The following is a 21,100-nucleotide window of genomic DNA, read 5'->3' as shown; positions in this document are numbered from 1 at the left end:
ATTCGCGCCAAATCGATGTCACTCGCAAAACGTCGGGCGTTCATCGTAATCCGTTAAATGTCACGTACGATCGTTATTATTGTGCTTTCGGCAACTTGCTTCTACGATCGCACCAAGTAGCAGTTGAAGTTCTCTGCGTTTCGTTGCGTACCTCTCCCGTAGTAAATCGTATTAATTATATTTTTCATAATAATTCGCTTATTATAACGTGTGTAATATGTGTGACACTCCGTGATTAAATAACCTCTTCTAATTCGCTGTTTTATCCAGATTTTTAGTCCCAATATATATTATATATATTATATATATTTTAATTTAATATCAAATTAGTTTTTGATAAATCTCGAATCGCAATCAGTCATAAACGCGACGCAGCAATCGCACAATTGTCTTCAAATTGTCCGATATTTCTCGTGAATATTATCGTCGAAAAGAATCTCCGATGAGAAAATCTTGTAAATAATTTTCGTAAAATTTCAGACGTTTATTATTACCTGTTAAATGTTACGTATAATTCTTACTATTACGGTTAGCAATTTGCTTCTACGGTCGCACGGAGCAGCGATAAAAATTCTTTTCGTGTATTAATACGCGATATTTTCTTATCAAAACTTTCGTGATGTGCGCACGATTTTTGCTAGGCATGTACGTGTCATTAATTCGAAATAATTAAAAACAGCAGAAAATGAGGGAAAACCTTTAGCAAAACATGAAAAGATATTATCAGAGTCATTAGTCTTGTTCAAATGTTTTGCTTGATAAACGGCCGTACACTGGCGTCCTCTCAACCGTTTGCGGCTGAAATGTGAAGCAGATACGGATGATAATATAGGAGATGATAATTATTGAAATATCGAAATGTAATTGCTAGTATTATTAAATTAATGGCATAAATCGTAAGATATTTTTATTAATTATTATTATTATTCATATTTTTAGATATTAAAGATATCGAAAAATAACGTTTCACAAGAAATTCGCTTTAAGTCGAAAACATTTGCGTTAAATATCAATCGAAGTAGAAATGAATTTCTATATATTACAAAACACATTTAAATAATGTTCAACAATCAAAATATGACGATATACATGTAATTACAACAAATTCGGTAATCTCGAGATCGGGAAAGTACACGTGCAGATATACGGCAATTGTTATGCGTTGCATTTATTTTTCGTACAACTAATCACATTTATTACACCACAATACACGACGGTACACTTAATAATTTAATCGGGTCTAAGTGATAATCGTGGTACAGTAGCGATCGATTAATACGGCGGAGGTATAAATAACATATACTCTTATTGGCGAGACATCGCGTACAACTCTACGATATACTTGTCATCCGTGAATTTCGATTAAGACTCGCGTTTCCTCCGAGCACGACGAGTCTCGGGAGAACTCGCGTGTAACACGCTTTTAGTCGTGCGATGAAATTCTTTTGTTACATCGAATTACGTACAGGGGCGTGGATAAGTTGCCCGTTAACGTTACACCATGTCGTATCGTTTACAGTCGGGGATTAAAATCAATGAGCATCTGTTTTTAAGTCGCGCGATTCTAACGATATTCTTATCTCCGTCCTTCTATTCTCAGTCGTAAATGTAATCGGTGATCGACGATATGTGCGTATATTTCAGTCAAAAAGATATGATTGATTGTCAGAAAAGCGTTAACTCATTCAAAGATTAAATCCTCTTCTCGAATTAAAAAACTGTTCTCCGTACTAAAGATTCTCTCTTTTATGGACGCGACGATTGATGATGGTCGATATTGTTTATTCATGATGAATCCGCATGTTATTCTAATCACTCGAACGCTCGCGAGGTTTTCCTTAACCCCCGACTGTACGTGTTACTTGCGGATAGATGATATAGTCTTTCAATCTTAATCTAAAGCTATCTTAAGTTGATACATTTTATACATGTAATTATAGCGCAGATGACGGAGACGATGGATCCTATCACGGATCTTGTCGCGGTTACTAATAAAATGATCTAATGAGACGAGCAATGCGATGAGAGTGATCAATAACAAAATTTCATTTCGTATACACTTGCACTGTACTTGCGAGTACATAAAACAATACAACGTGCAATGAAGGCAACTGTGAATCATCTCGAGTGCGCGTGTGAAAAAATCCCGACACGAAACTCGGAATGCGAAAGTTCAGTCGCGCAGGTTCAATCGCTTGCGATCTTTTATTTCAGAACGCGGCAACGTCCAGCGCGTAGATCGTCGGATCGAGATCGATCGTCTCCGTGGTATCATGGGCTCGCAACGACGTGAACGTCCGCCGTCCATCCGTGATGTTATCGTCGGAATCGCTCCAACGGACGTCAGCCATCGTTAAAATCGTAAGTACGTACGTACATTGTCAACTACGGCACGTACGAAAGAGCGTACGACTGTTTTCTCCCCATGGCACTCTTTGCGACGCTTCCGCGTGTGATCAGCGCGACTATAATATCTGCGCGATTTTCCTTTTTCTGTATTTAATGTATTTGTGTATGGCATGCTTTTCTTTCTTAATCAAAAATTGCTCCTATTCCCAGTGTTGTTGGATACTCTAAAATGAATATCGAGCGCGAGAGAATACTAAATAGCGAGTATTGCTGGAAGCACGTTGCATAATTTGTATCGCGTTGATGGAATTAGAACCCCGTTCGTCGCACTGAGGCTCGGCGACAATGCGCACACGTTGCGCGTCTCGATTGGCGCGTAATCGAGTGATGTCGGCGCTATCGCCGCGCTGATCCGACACGAGCGTCGATAATTGTCGGTTCCTCCTCGAACGTGACACGTGCACGAACCATTCTCCTCCTCGTTCCGATCATTTCCGCGCTTCTTCCGATCGTCAAAAAATCCGAGAGGAAGGAACGGAGTTTTCAATCTCCATCGAAACGGAGGATTCGGCAGAATTTAGGAACTTTGCTCGTAAAAAGTCGCGATGCCTAAAGAATAACTCATGGATTGATCGCAATCGTACAACAGCGTGCTCGCAGTTGTACGTATTTCGCATCGTGGCGCATAACGGTCTACAATAGCCCGCGCTGATTACTACGATGTAATACTACACTTTGTAGCGCAGACAACGCTCCCATTTCTTTTGGAGGATCAAAGTAGTCTCTCTCGAAGTTTCCCTTACCGAACGACGCAGCACGTGGTCGCGCCACGTACACGGACGAACGTTTCTACAGATTATTTGATTACCTCTAAATAATACGCTTCTGCCGTTCGGTCGTCGGATCTTCGCGAAACCCTTTTACTGTCGCGAGAAAGACTCAGCTCTGGAAGAATAGTCGCGCTACCGTTCTTTCGCGTGCTCTTCATGTGATATCGGACGCCTTTGAAAGTGGGACGTAACGGGCGGTTTGAATCGTCGATTACATCAGATGACATGAAAAAAGAAGACTATCGTGCGGCTCAACGCTTTTTTCTTCGTATGCCGCTTGTAGTGCAATTGTATCTATGATTAACCGCCGTCCCCGCCGGTGGCCTGGTGGAATCCATGACGCAAACGATCCGAATATACCAGCTAGAAAAGGATCTTAATAATTTATAATGTACAAGAAAATCTACATTCAACGAACGCGTGTGATATTTCTATATGAGTACGGTCGACGCGCGATGATCGAGCGAGCGAAGAATAAATAAATTAAAACGGAAGCCGCGATAGAGAGGGAGGGAGGGGAGGAGTTTTACGCAATTTCCAATCGAGTGGTCCGCCTAGCCGAGAAACGACGCGCGATGCAACGCTCCTGTTCATGCCCGTGCATTAGGGCAAAAATCGTAGAAAACATTTGTGGATGCTCTTGTGCGTGTTGTCACGAGCGATCGTCCGACGAAGGCACCGCGCCATTCAAGTTCCGCTCACCGGAACATCGAACCGATTGAGCGAGCGACTCGCGAGATGCACGGTGATATTATTTTCGATCGAGCGAGACACGCGTGTCCTCTCAGCGAGTGCCATGCGTTCCAATTTTAGCTCGGCGCACGCTGAAGGAAGCGTTCAGGCCGAGCAAATCATCCGCACGTCTCGAATGAATCAATGTCTGTATTGTGCACAGAATGCTTTACGCTTTAACGTGATTGCTGAGATCTCTGTTCACGCGCATCCAACTCGAACAATTTTTGCTGTACCTGAGTGCAATTTATAAGCGCTCTCGCTGCTGTATTGGTTTGTACGAATCTTAAGTAGTATTCGCTTGGGTATGAAGGAGCTCGACAAAGAGCTAAATGAAGCAACAAATATCACGTGTCTGAAGGAGATCTTTCGACTTGGCAAACGTTTGCTCGGCAATCGATAGGATCGAACGAAAACGCGGTCATTTTCTCTGTGTTGGAAGAATACTATCAAAATTGACTTTTCATGCTGCTTTTTATTTAGAGATGTTTCAAAGAGATCGAGATTGACTGTTTTGACAAAGATTAAGAGCTGTGAAGTGACAAACGCTTAAAAATTAAGCTTTCTTTCTTTTACGGGAAATCTACAAAAATCGAATCGAATTTTAGAAATAATTTGACAATTGTAAATGTGGTTGAGAATTAAATATCAAACTGTTTGATACTGAAACGATAAATTTGCAACAAGTAACGATTTTTCTCTCTCGAGTTTTGCTCGAGAAAGATCTTCAAAATGATTAAAGAGAACATACATAGCTTACTATCTGAAATACTCTGTACCGGCAGTGTTCAATGTCGGATAACTGAGGGTCACGTTAACTTTCTAGCAAGGCGATCGAAACGATAACGCTTCTCAGATTCCAGCGTGATACACCTTTAATGATAATACATAACGGTTAAATATATTTCGCATGCCTCAATGTATCTTCTCTCATCTGTTCCTGCCTCATATCCGTTTTCGTTTCGTTTGATTCTCGCGCTGTTTCCCTCTCACGCCCACTTTCTCCGAGTGCGCTCTGAGACAAGGCGGCCGCGAATAAGTCAGATTTGAAGTGGCTAGACGTCGTACACGTACGTACGCGTTTCGCGCTTGTCTACTTGAGACCAGAGCCTTTTAGTACCAACGACGATACGAGCCCTCCAAGTGTTGGACGCAGTTGAATCATGCTTCCGTAGCAGGTGTGTCGCGGTTTTCTCAGGCACGTGTACCTTCACCGCGCCATTACTATTCAGTGACGTCAAAATATATGCGCCGTGATGCATAATTCTCGGTTATTACATTCATTCTTGATATTTTGTGTATATAATACGTTTAAAACTATTTTCACACGAAAGAGAAAGGGCAAAATCAATTATCAAATAATAGAATAATAAGATAAAAGTAGCATTAAAAGGAAGAAAGCGAACGTTTCAAATTACCGACTTCGTTTTCATTTGTAAGAGCAAAATAAATGACGGTCGACAGGATTAAAGACATGGTGCATCAACGACGCATACGATTTCGGAGATTGATTTCGCTTTACCGAATCTATTAAGCTTTAATGACCGTACCTTCCGTAATATAGATGCGTTAACGCACCGTCCGTGTATATCGCATTCGCGTCATATCGCGTACGATCCATACACGTACGCTTTTTCTATCTAGCAAATTGATGTTGATCGATATGAATTACGGTCCAAGTTATCGGAGAAACGCGTTTTGAAAAAGCTTGCCTGTTTTACGTGTCATACGGTACCACGTTCGGTAAGGCGGACATGTGTGCTCGTCGTTTGCGACGATCGTCTTAAAGCGAATTCCGCCGACTTGCATCTCCCATAGATTACGAACGCTTGCCAAACATTCGGACGAGTCTCGAACATTTTTTTTCAACGAAAAAACAGATTTTTCAGTCGAAAGATCTCTGTGCAGGCACGCGCGTATACAATTATACGCGATGATGCGTACGGACATTGTCGAGATACATTAACGTGTGTTCAGCAGTTATCGATCGCTTGTGGAATCAACTTAATAGCGCAATGTTCTCGCAATCCGCGCGTCGCCCGCGTCATTTCTGTGCGGCGAACGCTGCTCCCCTCCTTCCTCGTTGCCTTCGACGTACGGTCGTCGACGAGTACCGCGCGCAAAACAAAATCGGCACCCCGATATCGGTATTCGCGGCCGGGAAATCAAGATGTGTATGCGGGTTCCTACGAACACGGCTTGGGAGGGGATCAATTTCTCTCTCTCTTTTTCTTTCTTACTCTCTTTCACACACACGTACGCACGCACATCCTCTCTCTTTCAATCTCTTGTTTTCTCGCTTTCGGTCTCCGTCTTTCTTTCTTCCTTGCTTTTTCGTCTCCTTTCTATCTTGCTTTCTATCCCTTCTTCCTCTCTTTCCGCGACGTACGAGCACCTCAATGGCACGATCTCGCCCTCCGCTGGAAACGGCGCATTCGGCGATGCCATTCGTCGCGCCACTCGATGACGATCGACCTCTGCGTCACCGTGAGCCCACCTTGACCACCACCGTCGTTCTCTTGGCCAAGGATCAAGTACGACCTGCGAACGTAACAGGGCCGTTGTGAGTACGTGAATCGCGATTGCCGCACCGCAGTTTTGCCTTCAGAATCTGACAGGCGGTTCGCGGTCGTTGTAGCCGTGTCAGTTTTCAGATTATCAGAGCTGTCCTGTTAGAAACCCTAGACCGCCAGGCTTGATTTCCAAGCCGAGCGAATAATCAGAAATTACGCAAAATGGGTCTAGGATATATTTGAAGGATGGCAAGATAGAATATATTTCACAATGTCTTTGAAGAACGCTACATATTACGTGGATATTAGGAACAGTGTGTAACGAGATTTGCAATTAATTGTGTAAGTTTGCAAAACTTTGAGCCTGAAAACTCGTCGTTTAGATACAAGAATAAAATTTCAAGATTTCAAAATATCAAAAGTCAAATCAGCAGGAGTTCTTTCAAAAAGACAAATCTTCTAAAATCAGTCTTATTAATAAGGCTTTTTCTATGAAGAATGATGATGAGATACTTACTTATTGGGCTTGATTTTCGGGCATCTGCAAGCCAGATCAGACGAATGAACGTAGAGAGATATGTCGCCACGTCGGATCCTCGAAGAAGGGTTTTTCTTGTAGATAAAATCGATGTTCAGAGTGAATCGGATCCAGGATGTGCCTGATACGCTTGTGCCGGCCTGCGAACCGTCGCTTTTCTTGTGTCTGTCTGTTATTCTGCCCAGAATAGCTACGATACAAAAGAACGTATTAAATATTTCAAACGTATAATCTCACTAAGTTATATTATATGGAGAGTGGATCAATAATTATTGTCTCAAAATATTTCTGAAACGATGTAGATAGAGAGATGTAGGTAGACGCGAAAGCATGACTCGAACATCGAATAAATAATATTGTTTCTTTTCCAATAAAGTGACACACGCGTACGTTTTATGAATTTAATAATCCTTTACTAAATTTTTGTATCGCTGCATTTTTGACAGGACAATTTTTCTCGTGCCAAATCTTAAGTGGATATAATTGTAGAATCGATTTTTTACGTATTTACGTTGCAACCAGAATACGTATCGAACGTATAATAATTAGCCTTTAACGCACGTGTTCCTTACGTTCAAAGGACGTCTGGGTCCTTTTGAATCGACGTTCAGACCGTAGAATCGAATGGGCAGTTGTGGTCCGGGTAACAGACCTTTCTCTTCTGTTACGATCGTACCATCGATTCTATCGTCCTCAGGACAGGGATACTATTAGCCTTTCGCCAAGGAGGACTAGGGTCATGCGAAACGATTCAGCGTTGAGTTGCATTCGATCGAACCATTCATTACTCGACGTCGGTGTTACGAGTTTATACGCCGTCGTGCTTGACCCTGGAGTTTGCTATTCGAATCATGGGGCCGCGTTGTTCCTCACGTCGTATTCCTGAGAGTTTTCATTCCTCGCGGGACAGGATCAGGATAGCGGAATATATAACGGAAGCACGTATTTACTCTGACAGTTTTGTAGCGAAGCGAGATTTCTCGCGGTTCGTATTGTTGAGTTATTATCCTGGATAACAAATCCATAATGATGTATGCGGGAGAAAAATATTTTTGCTACGCATAAAAGAATGTTGATTATTTTCAAAAGTATAACGATTCTCTTTACGTTACCGGAATATCTGTTTTCTTATTTCTTTCATTCTTCCATTTTTGTTGCGGAATTGCGTAAGATCATGATTTTCTCTTCGATGAATTTTACAAGGCAAATGCCGAGACAGCGTGAGAGGATTTGCTTTGCACATTCTCCATGGCTTACGAAATCTCTTTTTGTGCATCCTTTAGTCCTCGTCAGAGAAATACGTGGAGGCACGCGTGGCGGCGTTGGGAATGGTGTGCGGATGCGCCACTGTTCTCGATCGGTTTCGCCTTTGCGCTGGGACGCGCGCGCAGTCGTTTCGTCCGCTGTTCCAAGTCGGAGACAGCTAAGTGCAGACCTGTTGAAGATTTATCTGCGCTGAATCAAGCGGACGGACAGGAGAGAGTCGAGGCTGCCGCCCGGCCGAACCCGCGCCGGACCGCGGCTCAAAGGCATACCATTCTATTATTGAAAGCCCCGGCACCGTTAAAACGCGAGCCTTATTCGCCGACAGCTACCATTGGCCGTACGCAAACAACCCTGTCTCCTCTCTTCCGTTCTCCACAATGATGGATTTAACAACTTTGAAATTTGAGTGTTGGAAATCCCTTTGTGAGAAAATGTTCTTGATCCTTTAGCGATGAATGATTATTTCATTAATTATTAATGTCCTCCTAATGACCGTTGTAACTATTAATATGGATTTTTTATTTCGCTTATGGTTTACTGATATACATTCAAGATGGTCTAACGAATAGATCGAAACGTTTGTTGAACTCTAGGCAATATAAAAAATAATTATATCAACAACTCAGAACTTCTCGGAAAAAGAAACAATGTCTAAGGGCTAAAATTTTTCATCTATTAATTTAACGAATTTTAAATCATCGAGAACTCTAGGCATTATTAATATTGAAAAATAAAATAGTGCCCGCCCGTGTTGTACTAGTTTGTAATTAAATAATAGTAAATGTGAGATACGGACTATTTAACTGAAGCTGTTAATTTGCACGATTGTTGCAGAAACATGTGAACTATAATAGAATAACATTCTTTGTGAATAGATATTTTCCTGTAGATCAAAATCTGTTTTCGTTTGGTCTAATGCTTTACTTTTCAATTTTTTGCTGGGCTTTTTAAAGAGTGAAATTTGCCATTGTCCTTCCTTTACTCTCTCCGGGTTTCTCTTTTTTTCATGTTGCTCTCTGTCCGTACGTTTATGTGCTCGATTTTTTCGAGGACTTTTGATACAGAGCGGGAGAACGGCATGAATCGTTCGGTTTCGTCTACACCCTCCACGCGTTACTGGGGCGGGTACACATCTATCCCAGAATAAAAGCCGAAACAATTCCAGTGGCTTTGTGTCGTGCAATGTTTTCCCGCAATGGTCGGCTGGCGGGCCAAAAAATCGACGACTGTCTATATATAGTATCATCGTGTTTATGTCCGTTTGTATCCGTTTTCGTTTAGCTCGCCGTGATATAATGATATCGGATTTAACTATTATCTGTGAGAAAAACAAGGGTATATTGATGCAGGAGTCTAACAATGAGACTGTTTATATTCATTCTATTTTTCAATCGATTCTTTGTCTTGTTTTTATATATTCCGCTATAAATATATATATATGTAGATAGAGCAATGTGTTAATTATAGAGACCCCAAAAATCGTAACGGCGAAAGGGATTTACGCGCGATGATTGGTTTCCTACGGATTTCGCTATATCAGGGTTGAGCGCGATTAATACGTGGCGTTCTTCGTCCACGACATTGTTTGGCTTGGCGACACTTACCGTAGTCTCTTTTGCAGTACTTGTTGAGATTTAGCCTCTTCGTGCTGGCGCGGCACTTTCCGCACTGATCTGCAACAAAACAAAGTAGAAGACAAATTACGCCGCTCTCTCAGTGGCTTAATCAATTTATGGCGGTGCGGGTTAAACCGCGTAGTTAATTCCCTCGTGCGCGGACGTCTGCGAACGAGGAAACGCGTCGTTAGCAGAGCGTTCTTTAAATTACGTGCAGAATACGATTCGGTCGGGTCGAGCAATTGTTGCAATTGATCCTTGTGCAGAGGTTATCGAAACGATTAAACGACCATGTTACTATAATCGTCTGTATGGCGCATCGTGCAGTGTGTAATAAATAAGTAACGTCGTTATCTAAAAGTGTCTGATTAAGACCATTACGGTCAAGGATTTTAAATCAATAAAAGAAGCAGACACGATTAAGCGCGAGATTAATATAGATATGCATCTCGCTGCAAGCTAGATTTATACATAATTGTAATGCGATTTCATGTAAAGAGAGATTTGACATAAAAATTTTTATTTTAGAATTACCTATAGAATTTAATTTAGAATTACTAATAATTTAGAAAGCCCTACTTAGCTTGTTAAAAACTGCAAGACTAAAGGTACCTCTCCTACCTAAACAATAATTTTTGCCGAGAAAAAATCGGCTCCGAGTTGATCCGAGAATTCATAGACGAAAGGTAGTTCATTCACGTCCATTCCCTAGTATGCCTCGTGTAATAACGGCTACACGCATACGCGGCCTGATGGGCCCGGTCATGACGTCACGGACGGGGAGCCTTCGACCTCGTGTCGCGTACATATCGCTGACACTTGGGTTACTTCAGCTCGTCTCGCACTTGACACGGCCCATTATCATCCACCGGCGTATCCATCTATTATCTAGCCGCGACTATCCATCCATTATACCCCGTACGGTCAGCGCGTCCCCGAAGCACCGCGTCTCGCAGCCGTTCAATTAATTCCCCGAGCAGTATGTTATAGTTCGCCCGTTCGCTGGAGATGAGACTGGGCGTCGTGACGCGAGTTTCGTGACGCGAGTTTCGGGACGCTCGTCTCAAATGTAGAAGCCGGAAGGGCGTGGTGACCATTCGTTAATGTTGAAAAAAGAATCGGGAGTTGAATCTTGCGAAAATTGCTGTTTGCGCGTCGCGGGGTGCGTTGCAACGTGCAGGAAGTTGGCGCGAGAAACCTGTGGTCCCGGCCAAATATTTAAAGCCGACGGGGTAGGCCGCGGGAGAAATATTTGTTTTCCGATACGAGAGCAACCAGTTCGCGCGCTCTCTCTCTCTCTCGCTCGCTCGTGTGTATGCGCGACGCTGGTATTTTACGACTTCGAGCGCCGTGCATCCGACCCGCGAGAATGGACGGTGGACGGCAAATAACACAGCAAAAAGCGAACGTTTGGGAGCGGAGACGCTGTTTTCAGACTGGATAACACGCGCGCGAGTGTCTGGGATCCTTTACGTTCCAGGCGCGTTTAGCGTAGGGTGGATAAGTAGATAGGCGCATCAGTAGTAAGTGAACATTTATATCGCCGATATACATGATTACTGCTTTTTTATTTTTGTAATCGCGTTAAAATATTATAATATATAAGTCAACTTTTCTAAAGCTAGAATTAATATGTAATTATGATACACGATTTCGTATATTTATATTCCTGATGCATGTACATCGAAAGTTTACTTAATCATTAGTTTTTTATTTATTAGGAATTGATCGAGCGAATGTTAAGAAAGTTTCAACCGGTGATAAAATTGTTTCATATGCACACAATTACTTTATCTTGAGCGCGCGTGTACGCGATTCTGGATCTTTGGTTTGGCTTCTGGAGAAAAAGAGAAAATTTGGAATTTGTGTCTTCCCGTTCCTTAAATACGGATTCGCACTGGTCCGTATACACGCGCGTGTTCGTGATTCGCATACCACCCTGATCGCGTGCGAGAGCGGTCCGTGTCGATCCCGTAATTATGGTTAGACGCCTCCGAGGAAACTCTTTAATCTTTTTCTCGCGGCTGACGCTCGTTTTAACACTCGGTGGTTAGAGGTTTAGCGGTTACGCACTGTCGAAGCCGGGAAAGGTACACACGCCCTCCTTATTTATCTCGTTCTTACCGCGATAATTCTACTTCTGCCGATCTCTACCTCCGGGCTGTTCGGTAACTTAATTCCAATTATTAGCGGTGATTTCTCGCGCCCTGTGAAAAATCGAATACATCCGATATTCCAGAGGAATAAAATTAAAAAATAGAACGGATTGATTAGCGGGTGCGATTGTATGCGTGAAAACATATATAAATGTACATGAAATTAATTCGCTCGCGGCTGCTCGTTCAAATTGGGATAATTGGATCCTTTTGAGATTTAACAACGGAAAAAACCTGGAAATGTAATTTCGATTCATTCGTTGTTACGTGGTAGTACTGCGTACAGTAATTAAGGGAAACAATTATGTGAAATTGCGATATAAGGGATCGGGGATAATAATTTCAAATCTTCGTTGAATTGAATTAAAAGTTAAAATAAAGGCTATTCGAAGTAATTCAATATCTCATTATTAAAGTCCAACCAGTAAAATCCTGTAATCCTCGATATTAAATATCTTCGTAATTAAATCACGCTTACATTTTCCAGAAGCCTGGACTTTGGATTTGTTAAATTATTAAAATATTTTTTAATAGTGCATAGGTATTGCATTTATTTTGAAACTGAATTTCCGTTCCACGACAAAGTTTTACATAATAAATCTGACCACAGTTGATATTTCGTCTAATTCAGTCAGCATACACATTGTTTTGAATTTATTAAAGTATTTATAGATTTATTCTTTCTTTTGCTTTAGAAACGATTTTATTGTGCGATTTGCTTTATTTTTCATGAAGGGTCGAAGCGTGTACGCTATTTCGTTCGAATTGTTCCGAAACTGCAACGACTTTTAAATACCAGTGGCTTTAAAACCAGAAGAATTACGGAACGTGAAATGTAATTCCAGCTTACAGAAAAGCGTAGGAAAATAAAAGCGAGCTCTCTCGATTATTCAACGACATGTAAACGCACGGAATCGGAAAATGAATAAGAGTATTAATAATTATAAATTATCCCGTTACTAAACTTTCTCTCTCTCTTCAACAACGACTTATAATCAGCCGCGTACAATTGTGCACGATGCTGTTTCGAATTAATGATGTGCGCCGTACTGCAAGTGCCAGACTAACAAATGCTTGTACACGTGTAAGCTCCCCTAAATGCATCGGTAAATAATCGCACGCGTGGATGCGTAAAAGGGAGACATATGCGCGCCTGTCGTCTTTGGGGGATTTTCAGATAACGTTGTAATGTAACGAAAAGGAAAAGTCTCATATATAGACGACGAGGAATAAAATACGGCGTCGCGCGTCCGCGAGTAAACAAGAAGATCCTGATTTATAAATCAGCATTTCATATAATGTCACATCGCGTCAGTGCGTTCTCGTGTCGTAGCGTATTTTTTTCATTCTATCTTACGTAGCCTTTGCCTCACCCTTAATACTCCCTTCGTCACGTGTGGTTCGTTCCCTGTATTTTATTATATTTCGGCACGAAGAAAGACGTGCTTCCGGCGCGGCGTGCAGGATAGCGCGTACACGCGCGTTACGTTCGCGCCATTCACAAGCGCGTCCCTTAAACGAGCCGCCATTCATCCTGGTCCATTCATCGGTCCACAACGACGAGCGTGGTGACGGTCGGAAGTCGCGCGATTTAGACGCTGATATTCGCGCATGTAATCCGCTTAGATCCAATCGGTAGAGGCATCGTTAACACTAGGCGTCCGATCGGTCTTTCTTTGTGCCTTAATCGTCGTCAATTTGTAACCGCGCGAAATCGCTGGTTGATGCCACAAAGAGCGTCTATTTAGGATCCCGAAACTGCTATAGAATTAGACGAATGTCGAGTAGATTATTTTTATGATTACCTTTTCACGTGTTCTACTAAACAGGTATATTAAATTATTTAAAGGAGCATTTGGAGAAATAATTTGATTTAATGGAATCGGTGAAAGAATTCTTTTTTCGTGTGTCATCTGTCGTAATATGTATATTGTATCCTCGAATTTATTTATATACGTAGCACGCTTAATTTTCACAATCTCGCAATATGAGCCCATTCGTTAATTCGAGACTGACGCCTCGGCATCCGCTCTCTGGCCGGGATAAATTCTGCAAGTTATTTTAACCTTGACTACGCGCGTATTTTTAGTCTCCCATATTCTGAGCGCATTAATCGCTACTAGGAACGATTACGCAAAGTGACGGAGAATTTTATCACACTTGCTTTTATCCATCTGACCTAATACTATTTCCGTTTTACGAAAGCCATGTTGCTGTCGACGTCTCTTGTTAAACATAAAACATTGGAGAGACGTAGAAATTTATTCGTCAAGCTTCAGTATCGGAACCCATGAAAGTTTCACGCAAAATTTGATTACTGCTTGGAATCTTTACTCCAACAAATTGGATTTAAATGTTGTCTATCCTATCTGAATATTGAAGAAAGTGCGTTTCCTGCTCCGGCTTAATCTTGTGCCCATGCTGTGCGGATTCTTTCCAGACGACGCCGTTCCTAACGGCGGACGTAGATTAATCTTCCGCAACGCGGCGGTGTTTTCCTTGGCAGAGGGGTCATGCTGCGTGCACAGAAACGCATGCTCAAGGTTTAAAGACAAATTTCGTAAATTCCTGCCGTAGTCGTGGCATTTTTAAAACTATTCAAGAAAAACACTAACGCGGCGCGGTTCCTCAGGTGGTATGAACTGAAACGAAATTGGATTTTGATAAATCTGTCCGCGGTATGTGAAGCGCTCAATGCAACAATTACCTAATTCTAAAATGGTTCTTAGAAAGATAAAGTTAAATAATTGTCTAACTTTCAATTTTTTAAATTCAAGTGATTGTCATGTCTGATAATAAATTTCTCTTATTTTTAGAAAGTAAAAATAATTTCGGTTTGCCAAGATTTCATTTATCCTGTTCTTTAAAGTAATAAAAATATAACGAGACTCATCTCGTGACACGTCGTGCACCAAATAAGCCGCAACATTTGCGCGAGTATGATGCGGCTGATTCCCGCGTATTTTACGCTCAACGTGGCCGAACATGCGTAGGCGTTCGGTGCTATCTACGCGAGATGTGTACCGACGTTTCGTCAAGTAAATCCAAAGTTCGCGAGGAAAGATTTCCTGGAAGCCATCGGATAAGAGAGGAAAGGAGGTTGGTAAAGGAGATGAGAGAAAGACAGGGAAAAAGAGACAGAGCCAAGCCAGATGCGGCGGGCGCATTTTCTCACTCGCCTCATTTAGGCATTCGCGGAATAATGAGATTATATTGCAGCAGCCAGTCCAAAGTAAATTGTAAGTGCAGGTCGCTGCTACGGAAACTGGGACGCGCGTGTGCAATATACTCGCTCGTGGAATATTTTAACATCTTTATTCGAGACGAAGTGCAGGAAAGGACTGTTGCGAGAAACGGCGAGATTAAACTGAGAAAAAGTACGTGTAACATACGCGCGAATACGCCGTTTTATAATTCAACTGGCTTTTGGCGAAGCTTCGCGTGCACCTTCTTTTTGCAGCGTATATATCTTTTCCTTTCAGGAACAATCTATACGTTCGTTGATCTCTTCTCATCTTCAAGTTGAACTTCTTAAGAGACCTCTCACGATAAAATCAGAACATACTTGGCAGGATATATAATACTTTTGAAAACCGTCCGGGATCCTTCGAGCTTTTCTCATAAATCTCATTGCCTTCCGTCCGCAGGAAGCAGAACAGGAGATTGCTTCGAAATCAATTTACTTTGACGTAATTCATCTCCGCGGTCTGTTTGAGAGGGTCAGGACCATCCCTTGTCTCGAAACTGAAAGTCGACTGGCTATCGCAACTCTATGGCATTTAACGTAACGTTTAATACATATCCGAAAGTACATACTGAAATTGACAATTTTCGAGAGCACACGTTTCCAACGAATTGAACTTTGATTTAAAACTAAAAGCTAAACATGAAACGTCGATATAAAATATCGAACAATTTTTCATATATGTACATACATACGTCTGAAATATGTTCGCAATTAAACCGACCATAAATAACATAATATTGGCCTTTATTGTACTCTGATCGATTTGTATCGCGCAGGTATCGTAAATTGCGTGATAGCGCCGCGAAACACGTATGTACGTGTACACGCGCTACAAACGGAGGAAAGACAGGTTCGCGGTCGGAAATAGCGCCGTTACTATCGTAACATCGAGTTTTCCACGAAAAACAAACAAGTCGCGCGAGAAATCAAATATTTCCCGGATACATCGTCGTGCTGGGAAATACCGCTTGCATATATTGTCCGCGCGCGCGTCGCGCACACGTAGTGCCATCCTGGAAAATCCAATTTTCATGGACCGAAATGAACCTTTATCGCGTAACGTGGTCATGCGTGGAAACGCGCGACGTGGTTCGACATCCGCCCTGGAATTTCTGACGTGCTGTATACATCCCCGCAACCGTGATATTGCAGCGTAATTACACGATCTTCACGGATCGTGGAAACATGGACGATTTAACATTATATAAGCGAAATCGGTGCTCCACAGATGCCGAGCATACGTATAAGACGTATAAGAAGACGTATAATAAAACGATTGTAACGCCACGCGTGGGCTGGTGGTACCGTAATATCGTAAAGCTCGACGAAATGTTTCAGCGCCGGGGTTTATTATCAGCTGAGAGATTACGGTCTCTCGGCAAATTAACGAAGGCTGTGTAAACTCCCATCATCTCGATTTCTTTCCATTTAATTATCCCTTTGGGCTTAACGATTGATCAGAAATTCATCTTTTTTGCATCTGACTTTCCCGCAGTCTCGTTAAATATTTTACGGGAATTTTGCAAACGGCGCGATATCACGCACACCGTGCAATCAATAAACTACGTCCGGAAACACGACGTTCCTCCGGATCCGCTGAATTCTCCGGATGCAACCAGGTCACGTTCGCACACAGTTGTACAATGATACGCGGTCGGTGTTACGCGGCGGAATCGTTGAAACGTTCATACCGATGGGATCACGAATTCCGATTGGTCTTTGAACAACCGAGAGAATCGCGTGCTTTTGCCTCATCTCTTTCTCTCATTTTTTCACCTTTTTCAACTTCTTCATTTAATCAACAGAATAACGTGTCGATCTCTTCAAGCAGAAACTTCGTTTCGTTGCAATTGCATCACCGTAACCGCGTTCTCCGCTCTTACATGTCAGTCGGTCAACCTTCCGCTGCATTCACGTCAAACCGTGACATCCCGAGACGCAGCGGTGAGGAACACAAGCAAGTCGGTTTCGTGGGTGTTTCGGCTTGGATCGACGCATAACCGCTCGATCGGAAAGCTGGACCTTACCAGCATGATCCTGCGGAGCGATCGGCACCGGTTAATCGACACAAAGGACGTCTCGTTAGTCGAGAATTAAACGGATTATCGTCTCAGTTGGCCGACACCGCGATCGATTCCGTGCTTGCGAACGCGGTCAGCCGTTCCGTCTCATCTCACCCCCTTACGATCCATCCCCTTCGTGCCATTTCCGCGCACTTGCGACGCAGTTCGACGGCTCGGTATTATCCGTCGACGAGGGAACTCACCACGAGTGGATTGTCCGTGCGAACTTTATCGCGAAGATCGGGAGTCCCACGTTTGTTGCGGGTTTGCTCGCGGCTTTGGTGTTTCTGGAATGCCAAGTTCCCGATTTGTTCCGCGAGTTCTCAAGCAGGACGAGATTCGCGATCTGAACTACCATGTCATTCCAGATCGCTTGTTACGATAGGTGTACTCGTACGTTGAGCTCTTCGAGCTCACTCCGTACGTTTCATCTTCGGATATGTAAGATTGATCCGCGAGAGAAAGAGATGGTGATCTTTTTTCAGCTCATGGCAAAAGGTAATTCATGACTCTAATATAACTGAGATATTTAACTATTATATTTACATATTTTTGTGAATGATCGATAATATATTTTATAATTAATTGAGGAAAGGGACATTAATCATTTTAAAAGAACACTTAAATAGTTATGTAGAAGCAAGCAATTTATAAATATATTATAAAATCTTTCTTAAAGATCTGCGAAATTTAATTTAAAATTAAGAAGCAGGCAACCAGGCGAACAGGAACGTGACTGTCTGTATTGAAACGGCGATTAAGCGGTTTATGGTTTCGATTCTATCCGCTATCGAACTGCGGCAGTTACTCTCGCGGTTATCTCTGCGTTTCACGTCGTGTCCGGACTTGGTAATTTGGGTGACTCGAATAGCCTCGATCAATAGCGTACAAGTTCTCACAAATTGCCCGATGCATGTTCAATTGTTTCATGGAGTTTGCTGGCAATTTGACAAATTGCCTTCCGACTGTATATTGTCACAGCATATTCAGTAATGCGACAATCACGATTGTATTCCGCGTAAGGCAAAACAGAGATCATCTGAAAGAGGTAGTCTAAATCAAAACCTGCTAATGATCATTGATTTTAATAAACATTATTTTTCAATTTTAAATGTTGTATCTATCTTTCATCTTTGAAAAGCTTTCAATAAACAATATGTGACGTTTCTGCTGAGAAACATTTTTTTATTTTGAAAATTCCTCGCAGAGTATTGAATTATAAAAGCAGTTTGGACCTCAGAAACAGTTGAATCCGCCATAGCGTGCAGGCAAAACGGCAGCTAATGAAAACGATAAATTCACGCAGGAAGCAATGAAAACCATATTCGCGAATCGAGCTCCGTGTATGTACACGGATATGCTGCGGAAATCGCGTGTTTTAGTTGTAAAGTTGCAAAAAGTGAGGGATTGGGGGCTACGCCAAACAAAAATCCACTCCATTCTGTTTCACATTTACCCGATTCGATTTCTCTTTCTCCCCCTCCTTCTCCCTCTCGCTACCAATATATCTCTATCAATCCGTCTCTGTTCGATCGCATTCGGAATTTCGAAAATTCCGTTCGGTAGCTTTGGCGGACGTGACCGTTGTGCTGTTGCGCGTGCGGAATTTTCAATATTTTTATTCGATAACGCGTTCGCCGGCGGGTGGGGCATCTCGATTGAATTTCAAACAAAATTCAAATTACGTTTAATTTGGTTAGCTACCGGTGAGGGAGAGAGATAAAGAGAGAACGAGGAGACAGATTGGGGTAACCCGCGCGTGTATACCGCCGACGTCGTTGCTCGCGTGCGGTTGTACGGTTCGAGGTCGGGGGTGCGTTATACGGATTCTATTATCGACCAGCAGCCACGCGGTTCATTAAAACGGCACGACATTTGCAAACAGAGCATCGTTCGTTTCGCTCGATCAGTGGCGCGCGGAAAAGCGGAAGCGTGACGCGCGTTTGCGAGCAAAAATATTGGCCTCGTGTCGAAACGGTATCGGCTGTGACCAACGTCACTGTTTTTTTGGAGGAAGGGTTACAGGTGGTAACGACCGTTTGACATCTCTGTACAAATCTATTGTTAAAACAGGTTCCTCGATATCATTTTCAGAGAAATATGCACGCGATGTCTGAGCCAATAAAACATTTATTTATTTGCACAAGCGGGATTTTGTTCTTTTCCATTTCAATTTAATAATTTAAAGTCAATAGTTTCGGTGTATTTTAAATATGTACCATTACTAAACGAATGGTGCGAACGAAAACTAAAACTCATGAATTATTAACAAGTAATATACGACAATGTTACTTCCGTAGCTTTCAACTGTTTCTGAAAAATAAAAATTGAATAGATAATTGAATAGATAATTGAATAGATAATTGAATAGATAATTGATACAATTGTAGAAACGTATAATCTCACTCACTGAAAGAAGATTCCTTTGCTCGATATTGTAACGCGATGGCAAAACCGTGAGCGTATACAGCAAGCAGCTCGCTTTAATTCACGACGTGAAAACGCGTGATGTTTCAATTTTTCGGCGATGCAAGTTCCACGTCCGCGGTCAGCGATAAAAATGCGGCTCTTCCGAATTATTTACCTCTTCGATATTCGATAACGCGTTATCGGCGGCTGCCAGGAGCGCCGATTCAAAACGGAATCGGCGAGAGCTGTCGTGGTCGAATGGAGGGTGGCAAAAGTCGGAGGGAGAAGGGTTGGATTGGCGGGAGGACCGTGCCTCGTTTATTGCCGCGGTGGCCGGAAACGAGGGTGCCAGAACGCTGGGTCCATCGTGAACCCGAGATAAAAACGTAAACGACGGACGAGTCGATCGCACGTTCCCGGTCGGCGGCGCGCGGAGGATGAATATTTGACGATGTTTGCGGGTATTGTATAACGGGTGCTCCCGCGGGCGTAGTTAGCCGGAGTTAATCAACGCGGAGCTGTCTCGCGATGCGGCCGCGTCGAATGGGAGATCCCAACCCGTAACTTAAAAATTTGTTTTATCGCGCCGGCGACGGCTAATCATCCGCTCAGCGTTATAACGCGTTCGCGCGTTATACGTAGTGTGCATGGTGAATCCTGAATTGCATCGCATAACGTCGACTCTTATAATTTTGAGATACACTTGATTTTGCATCATGCGTGTCATCACGTGCTACTATCATTTTTCTGAGTTTTTCAACGTCATTGTTTGAAAGTGCACTCTCTGTGGATTCTGGGACACTCTGTATAAGCTCTGTACAAGCGCGTGAGCAGACACAGCGAGGCGAGACGCCTCCGTTCGCGTTATTTGTGCGTCACACCTCCCGGGCCTCTCATTAAAATCCACCTTGAGGACCTGCGGACAGGTTACCCTGAAAATGAGCCCTCCGAGCGGAACTGCCGTCTCCGCTGTCAACGATTAACGATCTACGGGCGCCTCGTTTAATTTTCGCCATCCTGACAGACGGGCTTCCCTACAACCCCGTAACTAACGTAACAGCGGAGCGCAAATATTTTCTCTTTTTCCACTTTCAGGCGGAGGATGCTGATAACTGGATGTTTCGTGTGTGTCACACAGCGTAAAACTTCGGAAATACATTCTGATGAGATTGCTGTCGACTTTGCCTTAATAACAATTTAAATAGAAACCTGATTACGCGCAGGATTATTTAATATTAAAGGAATATCAAAGAGATGCTTCGCCAAGAGTTAAAGACCTGTTACGTTTTACTTGAGTCCAAGAGTAAAGTACATGTACTTTTACCTTGGAAGATTAATTGCACAGGTAATTGCAAGAAAACAAATTGTGATATGTAATAAT

At 42.6% G+C, this 21,100-nt stretch overlaps 1 protein-coding gene and 1 long non-coding RNA gene across 3 annotated transcripts in view; one reads left to right on the top strand and one right to left on the bottom strand.

Moving 5' to 3' along the window:
* Positions 1-1,009: 1,009 nt before the first annotated feature.
* Positions 1,010-21,100, bottom strand: part of LOC105283108 (netrin-1) — a 162,016-nt gene continuing 141,925 nt past the window's right edge. The window contains exons 5-7 of the mRNA XM_026972305.1: positions 9,833-9,901; positions 6,942-7,152; positions 1,010-6,452 (exon numbers count right to left, since the gene is read on the bottom strand). Coding sequence (XP_026828106.1) covers positions 6,308-6,452; positions 6,942-7,152; positions 9,833-9,901 — 425 coding nt within the window. The 3' untranslated portion in view covers positions 1,010-6,307. The remainder of the gene's footprint in view (positions 6,453-6,941; positions 7,153-9,832; positions 9,902-21,100) is intronic.
* LOC105283102 overlaps positions 9,908-21,100 on the top strand; it is a 104,989-nt gene continuing 93,796 nt past the window's right edge. For both annotated transcript variants that reach the window (XR_003406979.1, XR_894637.2), the window contains exon 1: positions 9,908-11,367. This is a non-coding gene — a long non-coding RNA (uncharacterized LOC105283102). The remainder of the gene's footprint in view (positions 11,368-21,100) is intronic.

This window comes from Ooceraea biroi, chromosome 9 (genome assembly GCF_003672135.1).
Source record: "Ooceraea biroi isolate clonal line C1 chromosome 9, Obir_v5.4, whole genome shotgun sequence".
Taxonomy (NCBI): Eukaryota; Metazoa; Arthropoda; class Insecta; order Hymenoptera; family Formicidae; genus Ooceraea; species Ooceraea biroi.
This window is presented reverse-complemented; position numbering and strand designations above follow the sequence as displayed.